Raw genomic sequence first — 13,009 nt, forward strand, 5'->3', positions numbered from 1 at the left:
TTAAGTCTAACCACAGTAAGCTCACTCTTTTTTGTTCCCTGAATTAATCTTCTTATTGTCCTTCTGCTCTGCACAGGTGGCTGTGAAGTGGACCTGTCACGTTTTTTCCAGCTCATCAATGACATGGGCGGCATGCAGCAGGTGATGGACCTGAAGAAGTGGACCAAGCTGGCCGACCTTCTGCGCATCCCTAAGTCAGCGCAGGACCGGCTGGCCAAGCTGCAGGAAGCGTACCTCCAGTACATCCTCTCCTATGACTCGCTCAGCGCCGACGAGCGCCTGCGACTGCAGGACGAGGTGCTGCATGAGAAAAAGAACCTGGAGTCACGCCGAGGCCCCTTGGAGGGTCTCTCGGACTCCTCAGCGCCTAGTGCACTGGTGCTGCCACGCTATGAGCCCAAGAATGGGCTAGTTGGAGGGATAGTGGGAGGGGCAACAGGGAACCACCGCAACAATGGAGTGTATCACCGTCTGAAGGAGCTGGAGGCTCAGGTCAAAGCGGGCCGGCGCCGGCTCTTCGCTCAGGAAAAACAAGGCAAAGAGGACAGGCAGCATGGAGAGGAGCAGCAGGAAGAGGAGGACAGGGGTGTTCTCAGTGACCAGCACAAATGTATTAACAAGGTGAGGATGAAGGAGATGTTTTTCTACATGTAAGCAATACTGACAAGAGACACATGAGTGTATCTGTTTTCGTTTCAAAGAGGTTTCATTGTGTTTAGTTATCGCTCTTTTCTTTGTTGGTTCAGCAACATTAACTTTTTACTCGCATTAGCAGAGATCGGAGAAAAGAAAGTATTCTGCTTGAAGAATGAGTCTGTTGCATTAGCTTCATCTACCCTCTGTGGCAGACCGATCACTTCTCTGTGATGGTAAAACAGTCACTAGCTGTTCACAGCTTGTGATTTTTTTCTGGGAATATCACTACAGGCACAACTGTTCTCTGAATGACAGCTGTTTCAGGGTCAGTTCTTTATAGTGTTTGCTGTGATGCTAACAGTTAGCCATCTTTGGATCAGCAGTAACACTAAACTATAGAAACATCTCTGGATGCTGCTTCGTCATTGGCCTGAATACCTTTTTTTCAGTTTGTCTGCAAAAAGAAAATGATATTGAAGTCAGAAGAGGCTATATATATCTTGTATATCATAGTTTTGTTTATAAGCATGTTGGCTATCATTATTAGGTTTGTTATGGCCTTTTAACCTAACAACATGGCATGCCTTCACAATGTGCACATAGTCTTTGTTCTATGATGATTGGCAAACCCTTTGTAGCGTGGTGTTTGAGCAATAATGAGGCCTTGAAAGCTGCTCAGGTCAGATGTCACACATGAGGTGCAAGGGCCTACACCTTTTAATAGTATCTACACTAAAATTTGAGTGTTTCAATATCACTCTACCTGTCAAGTGACAAAACATGCACCCTATCTTCAGTAGGAGCTAAGCTGGACATACTATGGTTGGGTTTCTCATGGGGAGAATGTTAGTGTGGCGTTAACTGCAAAGCTGTTAATATTGAAATTTGTATTCAGTGTTCTTGGTAACATTATCCTTCTGTTAGCTGTCATAGTTTGTGGTTAATGAAAGCAAACATTAGAGGGTTGCACATCTGTTTACATGTAGCAGTAAATGTGTCATGTAACTGCATTGTAAAGACCTGAGACAATACCTTGCACATCTCGTGGTTTTATTAAATATTTCTGTGCAGCTGGGTGTGTGGTAAGGTGGTCAGTAGTTTAGCTTGTGTGTTTGTGTGTGTGTACACTCACACATTAGATGTATTCCCACCACCCCAGCCTGCTGGCAGCTGTGTTGATTCTGGCTGGCTGAAATGTAGGTCAGAGAAAAGGCAGCCCCCAAACCAGCCTTTCCTCTCAGCCTCGTCCCGCCCCCTTCAAACCCCGCCTTCACCAGTTCTCTCCACCCTACAGCTCCTTTAATCCAGCCCTCTCCCACCCATGGCTTCTCTCCTTCAGCCCATGCCCTTGCTCTCAGCTATTTTCCCAAATCCCCGGTCCTCTTGTCGATCCCTCTGCCAAGTCCCTCTACCACCCACATGTACATAAATTCAAAGGCAGTTCTTGCAAACACATACCCCACACTAGTTTTTCACAAAACTATGCACTTCTTGTGGATGCACAATATTTATTTGCAAAGAACTTGTTTGCACATTTTTGTCATGACACAGCATCTTGATGGGGTAAAGCGGTAATTATTTCTGTAATTAAGATGACTTTGTTCTGTGTTGGCTTTCACTCTCACACTGCACAATACTCCACCCAGCTCAAATGTGGATCCCATTTGATTTTTTTCCCTCCCAGTTCCTTTGGTAACTAAATCCCTCCATATGACCTCCCTCTGCAAAACCGAGATATTGTCAACAGACCCGACCCAGTACAGTCCATAGACCTCTGAATTATAGAAGCACTATTCAACGTAGTGACATGTGAATGGCTGTCACCATACTGACGGGACAGGCTTGTCTAAATATGACCCATCACTTTTCTGCACAGCTCAGATTTGTATGCATTTTTCATCACGAGTGGCCCCCAAGAGGAGGTTATATTTCACTTTTTCTATCAAGAGAACAAAGTGCATGTCAAGGGTATAATTAACTCTAATTACACCAGGAAAGGCTTGGATAAGTGCTGCTACTGACTCTCCTGAAGAAAGCCCTGCTTACTAGGTCAATACTATACTGTATTATTTAACTGCCCGAGTTAACAACCCTGTAGCTGTTTTAGAAATATAAATTATAAGAAGGTAATTTAGGTTTTGAAAACATCTGGATACAGAAGAAAGAAAAGGATGACAAATTGTCACTATGATGATGAAGAATCCGCAAGGTCATCTTTCAGCAGGGTTCATCCGTCTCCAGGCCCCGAGCCGGCAGATTTATGGTAACCTTCAAAGCTTCTCTGTCGCAGGAGTGTCCATGGGAGAGGGGGTCAAGTCCAGGGGAAATGTATCTGTGGCTTGTAAGGGAGGCATTGAGGCGGAGCTGCATTGAGGCACATACCTACATGTGTACAGTTGATACATGTACATTCTTTTGACTATTGCGCTTCCCTTCTGACTTTCTGACCCACACAAACGTGGTGGAAAATAGGAGAACTTTCACTTTATTGATGTCCAGAAATATTTCTTTTCTCATGTTTTATACAGCTCCAAAGTTGTTTTAACATGACAAAAGACCATACATATGTGGAGTTTTTTTCTTCTTGCTTTCAGACTCCTGCAGAACACTCATTATGTTTATTGGCTCTTTGTTGCAGGGGAAATCGGTGTCTTTGACTAACTTCTTCAGGATAGCCCGGAACACCATGACCATGTGCTTTAACAAGGAACCAGGAGCTGCTGACGTTGAGGTGAGCATGCCAACATTAAATATTAAATCAATTGTACTGAATGTAAACTGCATTGTCTACATTCAATACCTTACCCCTGCTTGCCAAAAAAAAGGAAATTTCAGGGTTTTTTTTGTGTGTTCTTTGTGTGTTTTTTGTTTATGTTGTGATGATGATTGTTTTTATTTAGGTTTATGTAAACCCCTTTCAGCCACTAGTAGTTCTGTTTTCATTTAAACCTTAGCAAACAACATTTGTTCAGTTAGCTTACGTAACTTTCTGTTTTTGTAAATTGAGAGCAAAAATATCCACAGTTGAATTATTTCTATGGGTATACATGTTTGGCCAATAAAGGTGATTCTGAAAATGTCCTTTAAAAAGTCATAGTGGCATAGTAAGCCATAAATATAAATACAAATGTCATAGTAAAGTATGCCAACAAAATAAATTATCGTATAGTATGCCATAAAAATGTAACATAAAAAAGTCATTGTAGTCTTTTCATGGCACACTTTAATATGAAACTTGATGACTTAGCTGACCTACCTGACTATGAGGCACACCTGAAACACACACCCTGCTTCATGCATTCTTCCACTGATTGCCTTTCCTTCCTTTTTCGTTCTTGCAGGAAGAGTACTGGAGGATCGTGGAGCAGAGAGACAGCCATGTGGCGGTGCATTGTGGGAAGGTGGACACCAGTACACATGGCAGTGGATTCCCCACAGGAAAGTCAGAGCCATTTTCAAAGTAAGTAGCTCACAGGCCTTTGCACCACACTCTCTTTTTACACAGAATATTCTGCCTGTCTCGCACAACTGTAGTCCTGACCTGTTAGCCGGAAGGCCACTGGTTTGAATCAGTAACACTGTCTGCCCATCAGCTAGTTTGTTTCTTTGGTATCCCTGGGGAAAAATGGATAAACAACAATCTCTCTTATCTTTTTTCTCAGACATGGATGGAACCTCACTGTCCTTCCCAATAACTCTGGATCCATTCTGAGGCATCTGGGTGCTGTGCCTGGTAAGAACATAAAGTTCTCTAACTCAAATTTAGCTGCAAATTGCTCCAGAAAAATGCATTTGTATGGTCTACTTAGATTTACAGATTGTGTCATTGTTTCTGTTTGCAGTTAGTAATGTCCTATGCTCTGTTTTTTTTCTCTTTAAACCCCTCTCTCTCCTCAGGGGTGACCATTCCCTGGCTTAACATTGGCATGGTCTTTTCTACCTCATGCTGGTCTCGAGACCAAAATCGCCTTCCATATATTGATTACTTACACACTGGTGCTGATTGCATTTGGTAAGTATGCACTGGCATTTTTTCCTCATCATCACTGGTATACTGTATACATGATAACAGTGCAGTGAGTGCATAGTCTCCTCTCTGTGGACCCTTTATTAATCTACCCATGTGCCTTTGTGTCCTCCAACAGGTATTCTGTCCCTGCTGAGGAGAAGGCTAAGCTGGACAAGGTGGTCCATACACTGCTTCAGGCCAATGGCACCCCAGGACTAGAAATGTTGGAGAAGAACATCATGGTGAGTGTTGTTTGAACTTTCTAAAAACCACTTTCTTTTCTAGAAATAACATTCATTTTCCTTTCTTCCAGATCTCTCCAGAGGTGCTGTGCCGCGAAGGCATCAAGGTTTACCGTACGGTCCAGCGGAGCGGCCAGTTTGTGGTCTGCTACCCAGGTGCCTTTGTCTCTAAAGTGTGCTGTGGCTACAGCGTATCAGAGACGGTGCACTTCGCCACACCGCACTGGATGAACCTGGGTTACCAGGCTGCAAAGGTCAGAATATGATTCCGGCTCAGTATAAGAGCCATGTTAAATTATTTATGGCACATATGTATATGTGGGGAAACAAAATGTGCAATGAAGGAAGACTATTTTTTCATAATATAAAATCAAAATGTCTCTTAGGTGTCTTTGAACTGAATATTTTACACGTATTTGTTTTATTTCGCTCTTGCTTTGCACTGACTCACAACACTGGCCCCCTGTGGCAGCGGCAGTTAAAGCTCTGATTAATGTGGAGCAGATTGAAACTGAAATGGATAAATGAACTTAGAACATAGAGCTTCATTCTCTAATCAGCCAGTGTGTTGAACTTTAAGGAGTAATTGCAGCTGTAAGTTTCCCGGCGGGTGTATTTAGATTTTTTTGTGATCATGAGCAAGCCTTTGGACCATTGGACCTCATTATAGCAGCAATAGAGGAGGAGAAAATGTTCCTTACTGTCATTATGGGCATTATGCTGATGGAAGTACGTATAGCATCGGCAATATAGCCCCAGCAAAGATTACTCTCAAGGGTAATATGACATTCATACAATGTACTGTATTGTGGTGCAGTGTTTGAACATTAACTTCCATGTGGAGAACATTTTTTTACTCAAGAATGAGAAGAAAATACTGATCTGAGTGTGCAGATATTATGTTTTGATTACACTACAAATATTTAACCCGGTCATCTTTACTCTTCTCATCTTTACTCTCTACCTGGTTCAAATATTTAGTCTATACCTTTGAAAAAAGGAAATTAAACTGTTTTGAATAAATTTATTTTTGATTTTGAGACACAATAAATGACGCAATAAAAAGCACAAAAGTCTGTTTGTGATTTAATGATGATCATAATTTGCAAACTGTTCTGATCTTCAATGCAGGACCTGAAATGTCGTCGTATAGCCAAACCCTTTTCGATGGAGAAGCTACTGTACCAGATCGCCACAGCAGAATCCAAGAGGGACAACGGCCTCCTCCTCACCACCATCTCAGCCCTACTCAAAGACCTCAGGTAAGACGCAGCAGCGGCCCTAAATATATGCATATACAGTAGTGTTCAAAATAATAGCAGTCCAATGTGACTAACCAGATTAATCCAGTTTTTTAGTATATTTTTTATTGCTACATGGCAAACAAGGTACCAGTAGGTGCAGTAGATTCTCAGCAAACCAACAAGACCCAGCATTAGTGATTTGCACGCTCTTAAGGCTGTGCAATTGGGCAATTAGTTGAAAGGGGTGTGTTCAAAAATATAGCAGTGTCTGCTGTTGACTTTACAAACGCAAAACTATTTTGTAAAACTTTTTTTTCCCTAGGATTTAGCAATCCTTTGCTCTCCATTTTAAAGCATTGGAGATCATTTTAGCTGAACAGCCTATAATTGTTTGCACCTCTTTCTAAGTTTTCCCCTCTCCAATCAACTTTTAGATCAAAGTACGCTGTTCTTCTGAACAGTGTCTTCAACGACCCATTTTCCTCAAAGAGAAATGCATGTTCAAAAAGTGCTGGCTTCATCCTTAAATAGAGGCCACCTGATTCATACCTGTTTTTTTACAAAATTGATGACCTCAATGATTGAATGCCACACTGCTATATTTTTGAACACACCCCTTTCAACTAATTGCCCAATTGCACTCCCTTAAGAGCTGCATATCACTAATGCTGGGTCTTGTTGGTTTTCTGAGAATCTACTGCACCTACTGGTACCTTGTTTGCCATGAAGCAATAATAAATATACTAAAAACCTGGATTAATCTGGTTAGTCACATTGGACTGCTATTATATTGAACACTACTGTACATACACACATTTCTGCAAGTGAAAACTACTATAGAAACTGTCACGACTGCCCTGACCCTAATAATAAGATGAGAGAATGTCCCACTTCTCATATTTTTCCAGAGCAATAAAAGACATTCAACTTAATGCACCACCATACATTATAAATGCAGCTTTCACATAAAGGTTTTCTGGCTCTAACTAACAAGCATCCCTCTTGTCCAATAGGAACATAGAGATGCGCCAACGGCAGGAACTTTACAAGGCAGGTTTGCTCTCCTCCGCCCGCTACGGCACCCATGACGGCAGCCTGGGGCCCAGTGAGGCACGCAAGAAGCCCCGCGGGAAATGGCTGGCACTGGAGTCCTCAGAGAGACGCTGCCAGATCTGTCAGCATCTCTGCTACCTGTCTATGGTGAGAGCACACTGAGCGCACTGAGTTTAAAGGGACGGTTCACCCCAAAATCAGAACTACATACTTTATTTGCCATCTAGTTTTATATTTGAGAGAAAACAGACATCTTTACAGCCAATATCGTCAAGACTTGGCAACTCATTCCAAAACAGTCCAGGCTGATAAATAGTATGTACAGAAGTACATTAGTATTTTCTCTAGTGCTCTTTTGGCAAGCTTTGGCTGATAAGTTTTTTTATGAAAGTTATCAATTCATGGAATCATCAATAATGCAAGACTGGATGTATTTTGTTTTCAGTTCGTCATTATTTTTCCATATTCCCTGCAAAAACATACAGCTTTGACACTGTGCTTACTGACTAGTACCTGCTGTAAATAAAAACATTTCTATTGATTTGCACACTGGGAAGACTTGAAATATCAGGCCATAAAAAGTCATGAGTTTTCTCACTATCTCAGTAATAAGAGACCTCTGAGTTGTCTGGTTTCTACAGTAATGTTTCTGTTTCTGTCTCTGTCTGTGCAGGTGGTTCAGGAGACTGACAACGTGGTCTTCTGTCTGGAGTGTGCCCTGCGTTATGTGGAGAAGCACAAGTCCTGCAGAGGCCTTAAGATGATGTACCGATATGATGAGGTGAGCTGCCAGTTTCTCTGCTGTGCTGCAGTTCTCTCTCTGGCCAGAAGGGGGAGACATCAGCCAGGTTTACACTGCTCCAGGAAGTAGATTGTTCACCATGACAGGGCTGATGCTGTAATTCCTGCTATGTGTGAAAAGGTTATAGATCAACAAATGGTGTCAAAGAACATGATGAATAAAAAGACTAAAAGTATTTTTTTGTGTGTGTGTCCTATCAGGAGCAAATCAACAGTTTGGTAAACCAGGTGTGTGGCCGGGCCATGTTAAAGAACGGAGGTGGTGGTGGCGGAGTTGTCGTCAGTGCAGTAGGGGGGGACCCCTGTCATGGCTTAAGCCCCGCCAAAGCATCGCCAGCCAAGAGAGGCCCCCGAAAGCGCGCCACCGTGGAGGTGTCCCTGGCACGCCTGTCCTCCAGCCACATACCCAAGGCCGCTGCTGTGTCCTGAGGGGGAGGCCACGACTTACCACACGGTGCGCTGTGCACCACATCGTGGTCCGACCCTCACCAAACTCCCCTGTTTTGTTTTACATTAAGCAGGATCACTATCAATCCCTCCTTCACCACCCGATATTTAAGATCGATTGTTTTTGAGCTTTGAAAATCCCCTCACCTGACCTCAGTCCCCCCCCTCCAAAAATATTCACCTCCCCCCTTAGTATGACAGGCTTGTTTTATAAAAAAGAAAAAAAAAAGAAAAGGAAAAAAAGAAAAGCAAGATGTCTTTTTTGCACTAGTGTGAAAGAAGAATTTGTTTTTATTCTGGATGATTTTAGAAAGGCCCGTCCCTCCTTAAGTCGTCCTTTACAACATTACAAGCATTAAGTGTAACGTTCACAAGAAGACTTGATGGGCCCTGTTGTACCCTTTACCTCCATGCTCCCTTAACTGAAATGGGTTACATTTGTTACCTTCTTCTTGCATCACTCTTTCGCCCCTGAGACTGAACCCCATCCCTTCTCATCATGCGTCACTCAACTGTGAACATGGGACAAATGAAAAGGCGGCCTTTTTTTTTTTCCTCTCCAGTTTTGTGAAATGAAAATGACATCAAGTAGTTACCCAAAGTTTCTCTCTGTCCTTGGTTTGAGGAAGAGGAGTCCTTTCTTAAATGATTTTATTCTATCATGATGCAGCTCCTGCATTGTTTTTTTTTTTGTTTTTTTTTTAAAGGGGGGTTGGTGACGCGAGGTAAAAACTTGAAAGACAGACGATGTTGGTTTATTGTTGGTTGGCTATGTTTTTTCAAGTCCTATTTTGAATTTTAGCTTTGTTTTTTGCTAGTTTTTTTGCAAGAAGTCTTCTGTGTATTTTATTTTTTTTGTCATTGTGGATGTTTCTGTTCAATGGTGGATGTGAGAGGGGGCAGAGCTACAGCTGCTTGACCTGTGAAAGGTCACCGCTCACCTCACTTCCTGGTAGTTTGGAGGGATCCCTCCTTCGCTAGCAAGTGAAAACTGTGCCTGATACTTGGCGAGGAGATCCATTTTATTGGTGCTGTTGGTTATAATTACTGTATAACAACACAAAATTAAAAAATCTGGGGGTTAGCGTCAGCTATCGGCTAACGGCTAACAGCTAGCTCACGCGCCCCCACCCCACAGGACAGAAAGGCTTTCAGGCTTTTCTGGTTCTAGATGTGCAATCGTGTTAACATTCCATTCTTCCAGTCCTCTTGTTTCATCTGTACCAGTAAACATTAATTATTATATTATATTATTATTATTATTTTGTGTTGTTTTTTTGTTTTTTTTACTTTTGTTGATCTGATGTGTTATCTCAAGTAGAGCCACTAGTCAAAGAGTGTAAAATGTGAAATATCAAATCCAAGTTTTGGTTGTCTTTTTTTTTTTTTAAGTCCTTTGTTTTTTTCGCTTTTTTGTATTTTTTTTCCCTTTTCCAGATATATTATGAGTGATTTTTAGAGAGAGGAAAAAGTCCAACACAAACAAAACATCAACTTTTTTTGTACATAATCCTGTAAATTTCTTTAAATACTTGAGCCTTTTTCTGGGGTTAAGGAAGAAAGAAAGGATGGAAGGAAGGAATAGAGAAAAAGTTCCAGAGGAGAGAAGTTGATGAAGAAAAAGCCTTACATTTCCCTTTCTTCATCCGTGTGAGTTTAAAGCTTACAGGGTTGCTCTGGTAAACGTGTATAAAAATTTTAAGTGCTGCTTATATCACTAAGAAAGAAGATATTGAGTAGCCAACGACTGCCCCCCAACCTAGTTTTGTTTGTTTAGCTTTACTTTTTTAAAGAAAAGGGAAAAAAAGATATGTTCACAAAAAAAATGGGTTTTTACATTTTCATTACTGAAAATTCAACAAAAATGTAGTAGCTACTCATGTTGCACTGAGCTTGCCAGTGGTAACTGTCAAGGAAAATCCTATAATCCAGTTTGTTGGTTGTCGTCCCTCGCAGAAGACTGAACTGTTTTAGGACTATTTAATGAAATACCAAGTTGGGTGTTTTCAACATAAAAAAAAGTGGTTGTCAAGTTTTTATGGCCTTACGATATATTTTATTTTGATGGGATTTGTTTGTTTTTTCAGTCTCTTTTTGTTTGTTTGTTTCTTCCATTTTCTACAGTATAAACTACTTGCTCACAGTGGGGTCTCTGGTGACTTAATTTATTAGTGCCGCATCTCGGCCTTTCCCTCCACTCGGAAAGAGTGTCTCATGTTGGTTATATTGACAGTTTTTTACTTTTGCAGTTTGTACTTAAGGTTTAATAAAAACTTACCGACAATTCACTGTCATTTCTTTCCAACCTGCTTGTGTCTTTTTGTGTGCAAATGGTTTTAACAGCTCCATAATTTAGATTAGATCAAGTTTGAGCATCTGATGGAGTCTAGTAATATTAAAGGGCCACAATGACTGACATTTTTATGGCATACTGTACTTAAAATGGCTTTACTATAGTCTGTTGGTACATTTTAAAGCATTACTCATCCAAACATGACACGAAAACACCATGTTATGGGATGCTGAGAAAAAAAAGCCTTACTAATAGTATGACTTTTTTTGAAAGGATCATTTTTAGACATCCCATAATATGGTGTTTTATCATTATTTTTGAACAAACTATGCTACCACATGTATTAACAGACTATAATTGACTAATTTTAAGCATTTTTAGGCATTTTAAAATTTCACAATTCTTGACAAAAATCTACATACTTTGACGATAACTTTTTTTTGGGTCAAGTTTTTCTGTAATTTCTGGCCATATTATGCTCAAAGTTGTATCAACAGACTATTCGACTATTTTTGACAAAAATCGACATACTACAGTTTGTCCAAAAATGCATAATAACGCAAAAATCGACATACTATATGTAAGCAATAGAATAATTAGCTGATCATGGTAATAGTATAGTATGTTAAAAAACATAGAAAACACCATACTATGGGATGTCGAAAAAATTCAAAAGTTCATAAAATTTTCAAATGCCCCGAAAGTATTAAAATGTTCCTATTATAGTCTGTTGATACATGTAATGTAATTTATCCGAAAATGAAAAACACCATATTATAGGATGTCCAAAAAATTGAGTGTCATACTATAATATATTGAAAAACGTCAAAAAAAGGCAATTTTTTATGACTGCACGAAATGGATGAAATAGGATGGCGGAGAAAAAAAAGGCATACTACATAGTATCGCCAAAAAATGCATAAAATTGTTTTAGAATAATATACTGATCATGGTAAAAGTATAGTATGTCCAAAAATATAAAGAAAACACCATATTATGGGATTTTGAAAAATCGCCATACTATAGTATGTTGAAAAATGTCAAAAAAGGTCAAATTGTTACATTTTTAAAAGGCCCCAAAATGCTATCCTATTGTAGGCTGTTGATACATGTTGTAGTGTGATTTATCCTAAAATTACAGAAAAACACTATTATGGGATGTCCAAAATAAATAAAAAAATCATATTATAGTATGTTGAAAAATGTTACAAAAAAAAAAAAATTCCTTTGTGAAAAGAAAAAAAAAGGCATACTACATAGTATCTCAGATAAAGTCCAAAAATGCATAAAAACGCTTTAGAATAGTATGGTGATCATGGTAATATTATAGTATGTCCAAAAATATAAAGGAAACACCATGTTATAGGAAGTCAAGAAAATTGAAGAAAAGTTCATACTATATGTCACTATACATATACTATGCAGAAAATGAGTCAACAACTGCTTAGACAATAGATTTATCAGAAATGAAGTGGTGATCTTCCCAGTCCTCTCTCACGGTAAACTGTGTTTTGGAGGGGTTTAGTTAGGGTCTGAATTTAGACACAACACTCACTGTCAGCAGTCTTTATGGAACATTGCTCCAATTAAAACTGCTGACAGTGAGGCCTGTGAATTGTTTAGACTAAGAGTGACATTTTTGGAAAGACATTACAGTTACTTTTAATTTTTCAACGATAGATGGATAACACCAGAAGTGGGAAAATGTTTTGATATAATTGGGTGAATCGACCCTTTTGCAAAACAAATGTCAAAACACTACAGAGAGAAACAGTATCCGAAGGCAAACGGGGCAGACGGGCTGCACTGTGACATTATCATGTTCCACAGCGAGCAGCAGCAGGTGTGGCACATACTAGAAGTGCTATTATGTTCATTTACCACAGAGCTTATCACTCTATTCACACGCCACACATTGTACGTGCAAAACTGTTGGAGGGCCCTACAAGTCATCATAACCTTAATTAAAGTGCACTGAAATGGCTGTCATGCATCGATACCAGCAATTTACTATTCACAACCAACCAACACATCCACTCAGCCTTCAAACGGCATTTACTCTCAGCATAACACTACTATTGCTTTTACTCAGTTTTCAGTTAAAAACATTTACCTGTAATAATGAATACATACTTAAATAAAAAATAAATAGGATAGGTTTATTAGATAAAATAAACCTATCCATTTCCTAACTCGTTCCCAAAAAGCTCTGATGAAAATTAAACAATGATGGGGGAGAAACATTTATTACCAACAAGTCAGAAACTGTAGGCAGGGGGAAAGA

The 13,009-nt window shown here is 39.9% G+C and overlaps 1 protein-coding gene across 2 annotated transcripts in view; it reads left to right on the forward strand.

Annotated features, from left to right (window-relative positions):
- Positions 1–10,726, forward strand: part of jarid2b (jumonji and AT-rich interaction domain containing 2b) — a 120,732-nt gene extending 110,006 nt beyond the window's left edge. For both annotated transcript variants that reach the window (XM_059349106.1, XM_059349107.1), the window contains 11 exons: positions 77–621; positions 3,275–3,367; positions 3,978–4,096; positions 4,299–4,369; positions 4,534–4,648; positions 4,782–4,887; positions 4,959–5,141; positions 6,019–6,149; positions 7,145–7,331; positions 7,858–7,965; positions 8,187–10,726. In XM_059349106.1, coding sequence (XP_059205089.1) covers positions 77–621; positions 3,275–3,367; positions 3,978–4,096; positions 4,299–4,369; positions 4,534–4,648; positions 4,782–4,887; positions 4,959–5,141; positions 6,019–6,149; positions 7,145–7,331; positions 7,858–7,965; positions 8,187–8,414 — 1,886 coding nt within the window. In that variant the 3' untranslated portion in view covers positions 8,415–10,726. The remainder of the gene's footprint in view (positions 1–76; positions 622–3,274; positions 3,368–3,977; positions 4,097–4,298; positions 4,370–4,533; positions 4,649–4,781; positions 4,888–4,958; positions 5,142–6,018; positions 6,150–7,144; positions 7,332–7,857; positions 7,966–8,186) is intronic.
- Positions 10,727–13,009: the final 2,283 nt, after the last annotated feature.

Source organism: Centropristis striata, chromosome 14 (assembly GCF_030273125.1).
Source record: "Centropristis striata isolate RG_2023a ecotype Rhode Island chromosome 14, C.striata_1.0, whole genome shotgun sequence".
Taxonomy (NCBI): domain Eukaryota; kingdom Metazoa; phylum Chordata; class Actinopteri; order Perciformes; family Serranidae; genus Centropristis; species Centropristis striata.